This window comes from Silene latifolia, unplaced genomic scaffold, assembly GCF_048544455.1.
Source record: "Silene latifolia isolate original U9 population unplaced genomic scaffold, ASM4854445v1 scaffold_333, whole genome shotgun sequence".
NCBI classification, from domain to species: Eukaryota; Viridiplantae; Streptophyta; class Magnoliopsida; order Caryophyllales; family Caryophyllaceae; genus Silene; species Silene latifolia.
Genome location: NW_027413265.1, coordinates 124,841 through 129,735, shown reverse-complemented (window position 1 = coordinate 129,735; position 4,895 = coordinate 124,841). Strand labels below are relative to the sequence as shown.

General features: G+C 40.3%; 1 protein-coding gene across 1 annotated transcript; it reads left to right on the top strand.

Annotated features, from left to right (window-relative positions):
* The first annotated feature begins 3,410 nt into the window (after window positions 1-3,410).
* On the top strand, window positions 3,411-4,183 carry LOC141639315 (uncharacterized). Its single transcript, XM_074448472.1, has 2 exons — window positions 3,411-3,440; window positions 3,581-4,183. Exons 1-2 carry the CDS (start codon window positions 3,411-3,413, stop codon window positions 4,181-4,183), a joined length of 633 nt encoding a protein of 210 aa, XP_074304573.1.
* Window positions 4,184-4,895: the final 712 nt, after the last annotated feature.

Sequence of the window (4,895 nt, the reverse complement as noted above, 5' to 3'; positions counted from 1 at the left end):
ACGACATGACATCCATGCCCTTGTGTGTCGAGAGAAGGAGCGAGCCAGCTCACATCTGCGCCATGAACAACAACGAGGAAAACCATGTCGAACCTTGGTACCAAGCCATCCTCAACAACAAAACCAAAAACGAATTCCCTCGTAACTCTGATACAAGAGGACAAAGATCCATTCGCGATAAACCAAGAGCAACTATACAAAAAAACACCTAACAGGATCCTTCTTTGGACATGGCCCACCTGCGGATGCCTAACGATATGTGGACACGGCAGCAGTCTCTTTTGAAAGCCATGCTCGGCGGCGTAAAATGATTTCGACCCGATCATTTTAGATCGGTCGGTTTCGTCTCGGCAAGGGTCTCGAAACGATACGAGAGATGTTTGGAGTCACCACCAAGCATTTGTGAGATGCTTGGAACCCGTTCGAATCCACTTTATACCTAGGTCAACCAAGGCAAAAAGCGGTGTTTGACATAGGTACTAAAGATAAGGAATCATCCCTCTTTAGCATCCTATCTCTAGAATGACTCTCGTACGCCCTAGATAAGGTCGTCCACTATCCAAAGTTTCTGAGTAAGAGGTGAAGGTACGTATTGGGAAGCCCTTTAATCGGACACCCATTCCCGCCCACGGTAGCGGCCTCTACTGATCGATCTTGGTTGGTTAAATGCAAAAGTTGATAAAACGGGTTAATGCATGAATGCGCATCCATTAGTTTAAACCTAACATGTGAGCTTTCTATGTCGGTTGTTTTAATCCAAATATCAAGTATTTGCTGTCGAGTTGGATTTAATGTTGATTTGCATGCAAGACGGAAATTAAACATCCATTTCTGGAATGTTAGGGGTATGAATAGTATGAATAAGCAGGCTGATATTAAATGGTTCTTGCATACTAATAAAGTAGGTTTATGTGGGTTGTTAGAAACTAGAGTTAAAACTGTTTTTATCAATAAGGTCCATCAAGAGCTTGGAAATAATTGGAAGGTAGCTCATAATAATTCTGTTCATGATGGTGGTAGGATTTGGGTAATTTGGGATCCTGCTATCTTTAGTGTTGACATCCTTGCTAGTGAACCTCAGGTCATTCATTCCAAGGTTACTTCCTTACAGACTGGCATTACTTGGTGGCTCTCTATGGTTTATGGATTTAACTGGGTAAATGAGAGATTGTCATTATGGAATTCCTTGTCTATAATGAATACGTTGGTTAATGGTCCTTGGGTGGTCATGGGTTATTTTAATAATGTTTTAGCACTCAATGAAAGATTGGGGTCTGAGGTTACTAATTATGAGATCAAGGATTTCCAGAAGTGTATGGCTGAGTGTGGTCTAGTAGATGTTCCTGCACATGGGGCTTATTTTACATGGAATAATAAGCATGACCCAGGTAGTATGGTGTTCAGTAGAATTGATAGGGTGATGAGTAATGATGAGTGGCTTTTGCAGTTTCCTGATGTCAGCATTATGTTCCATCCTGAGGGCCTTTTTGATCATTGCCCCTGCACTATCTTGTTGGCTCCTCATGATATAAGAAGGAAAGGAAATTTCAAATACTTCAACATGTGGGGTAAGGACCCTGATTTCTTGCACACTGTCCAGGAGATTTGGGATTCTGAAGTGGAGGGGTATAAGATGTTTCAACTTATCAAGAAGCTCAAATGGTTAAAATTACCTCTGAAAAGACTCAATGGGAGTGCATTTGCCAATATTGAGACATCTGCTCAAATGGCTCAAATGCATATGTTCTCTATGCAAAAGAAGCTCCATGATGATCCTTTAAACCTTGAGGTTCAAGTTGAGGAGAAAGCTGCCTGTGAGAGTTTCAAATTGCTGCAGGAGGCCAGAAGGAGTTTTTTAAGTCAGAAAGCTAAAGTTCAATGGATGACTGAAGGTGATGATAATACTAATTATTTTCACAGTATTATCAAAGCTAGGAGATTACAGAATAGAATTTTGAGTATTAAAGATATGAATGGACACCAATGCCATCAAACTGAGGATATTGAGAATGCTTTTATCAGCTACTATAAAGAGTTGTTGGGTACTAGTAAGCCTGTCAAAGCTGTTCATTTCCCTACTGTCCATAAAGGCAGAGTGGTCTCTGAGGAACAATGTGTTGATCTGATTAAGGAGGTTACTGCCCAGGAGATTCATGATGCCTTGCAAGCTATACCTGCTAATAAGGCCCCTGGACCTGATGGGTACACTTCCCAATTTTTTAAAGATGCTAAGGATATTATTGGTAATGATGTGGTTGATGTTGTGCAAGAATTTTTTGTTTATGGGAAATTGTTGAAGCAGATCAACACAACTACTCTTACTCTCATACCAAAGAAAGCTAGACCTGAGACTGTTGCTGACTTTAGACCCATTGCTTGCTGCAATGTGGTCTATAAGATTATCTCCAAAGTTATATGCAACAGGATTGCTGCTGTGCTACCTTCTGTCATTTCTGAAACTCAGAGTGCGTTTATTAAGGGTAGGGACATTGTGGATAATATTCTAATTTGCCATGACCTGGTAAGACTTTACAAGAGAAAAGCTTGCTCCCCTAGATGCATCATGAAAGTGGATTTGAAAAAAGCGTATGATTCTGTGGAGTGGAATTTTATTGAGCAGATGTTACAAGCTTTGAAGTTCCCTGACAAGTTGGTTAAGTGGATTATGGAATGTGTGTCTACTCCATGGTTCACCATTTCTCTTAATGGGTCTACTTTTGGGTACTTCCAAAGGAAAAGAGGGATCAGACAAGGTGACCCTCTGTCGCCCCTCTTATTTACTATTGGAATGGAGTATTTGAGTAGGGTCCTCAATGATGTCACCAGTAGAATGGATTTTAATTATCACCCATTATGCAGGCCTTTGCACTTGACTCATTTATGCTTTGCAGATGATCTGTTGATGTTTTGCAGAGGGGATAGGGGCTCCATTACTATTATCCTTAGAATTTTTGCTAATTTCTCTGCTGCCTCAGATTTAGCTATGAACAATGAGAAATCTGAGATATATTTTAATGGTATGGCTTCTGCTGAGGTGGACCATATTATACAGCTATCTGGCTTTAAGATTGGAACTTTCCCTTTTCGTTACATGGGTATTCCTATCTTCTACAAGAGGATGGTTGTAGGTGATTGTACCAGACTCGTGGAGAAGGTGGTTGGAAGAATCAGGGGATGGGGGGCCAAAAAACTTAGCTATGCAGGCAGGCTTGTCCTCATTAGGCCTGTTTTGACTCAGTTGCATTCATTTTGGGCTAGAGTCTTTGTGATTCCTCTCACTGTTATTGATAGGATTGAGGGGATCTGTAGGAACTATCTCTGATCTGATTCTGATCAGTATTTGAAATCCCCTGCTGTCTCATGGGATAAGATTTGCAATGAGAAGAGGTATGGGGGTTTGAACATTGTGAATGCTAGGGTTTGGAATCAGGCTGTCATTGGTAAATATACTTGGTGGTTGGCAGCTAAATCAGATCATATGTAGATAAGATGGGTTGACCATATCTATATGAAGGGCAAGGATTGGCAAGAGTACACTCCTACTGCTAATTCTAGCTGAACTTGGCGTAAGATTTGCCAGGTCAGAGACACTCTGAAGCCTGGTTTTCTAAATGGACAGTGGAATGACAACAAGGGTGTTTATTCTGTGTCCAGTGGCTATAAATGGTTATGTGGTCAGCAATCTAAGGTGAAGTGGTACCCTCTTATTTGGAATCAAACCAGTATACCAAAGCACTCATTCATTGGCTGGTTGGTTGTACAAGAGAGACTCATGACAAGAGAAAGGCTACTTAAGTTTGGAATCGTAACTGATGGGTCTTGTTTCTTTTGTCACTCACATTTAGAGACTCATCAACACTTACTCTATGACTATCAGTTTAGTAAGCTATGTTGGGCTCTTCTGTGTGGCTGGCTTGAGATTGACCTACCTTCTGTTGGACTCATTGATTGGTGTTTAAAGTGGAGATGTAAGTCTCTTATGAAGAAACAAATTGTTTATGCTGCCATTGTGGCAGTTTGGTATCACATTTGGAATGCCAGGAATATTTGTAGATTGGAAGCCATGCTGATCACTCCTGCTGCACTTATAATGAAGGTCAAATTGGATGTCACCAGGAGGTGTAGGGATAGAATCTGGTCTGCGAAAGCTCACAAGTTTGCCTGGGAACCTAAGTATGATTAGAGTTCTGCCACTTTTGGAATCTGTTGATTTGTAATTAGTAGATTGGTGTGATGATTTGTACTGAATTACATTATTTATGAGCTATAATATATTTCACATTTCACCAAAAAAAAAAAAAGAAATTAAACATCCATTTACCAAATTAGGTTTATGGTGCATAACGTGATCCATTTGTCTTAGTAAGGCGTTTTGCAAATGTGATGTAAAATGAGCAGATTTATCATCTGATCCGTCCTGTATTCGGGTTAGCCGAAGTATGGATCGTCCTGGACAAATGCTGGAATGGGAACAGCAGCTGCATCAGGCAGCCATAAGAGGCGTGAGCCTTCAGGCGATGCAAATGGGTATGCCCTGATTTGAAAATAGAAAAATAAGTGGCCTGTTTAGGCGCGGGTCAAGAGACGATGGAAGACGTCTTCTGATCATTGAAAAGGTTTATAAAATGTATTGAAAAATGGGTGTTTAAACCCATCTTGATTTGAAAAGGCCGTTTAGACCGCTTTTGTGCTAATTTGAAGAACGAGACTTGAATAATCGTCATTATTTTGACAATATTCGATGTCGGGTTCGGTTTTGCAAGATTGACATGAATAGTTTTGAAAATGATTATGAACTAATTGTTTTAAGTTCATTTGTTTGTAATTAGTCAATGTTCATCATCGTACTCGGGTTAAAATCCGACATGGTATGTAGAACCAAGAATGACTTTGTG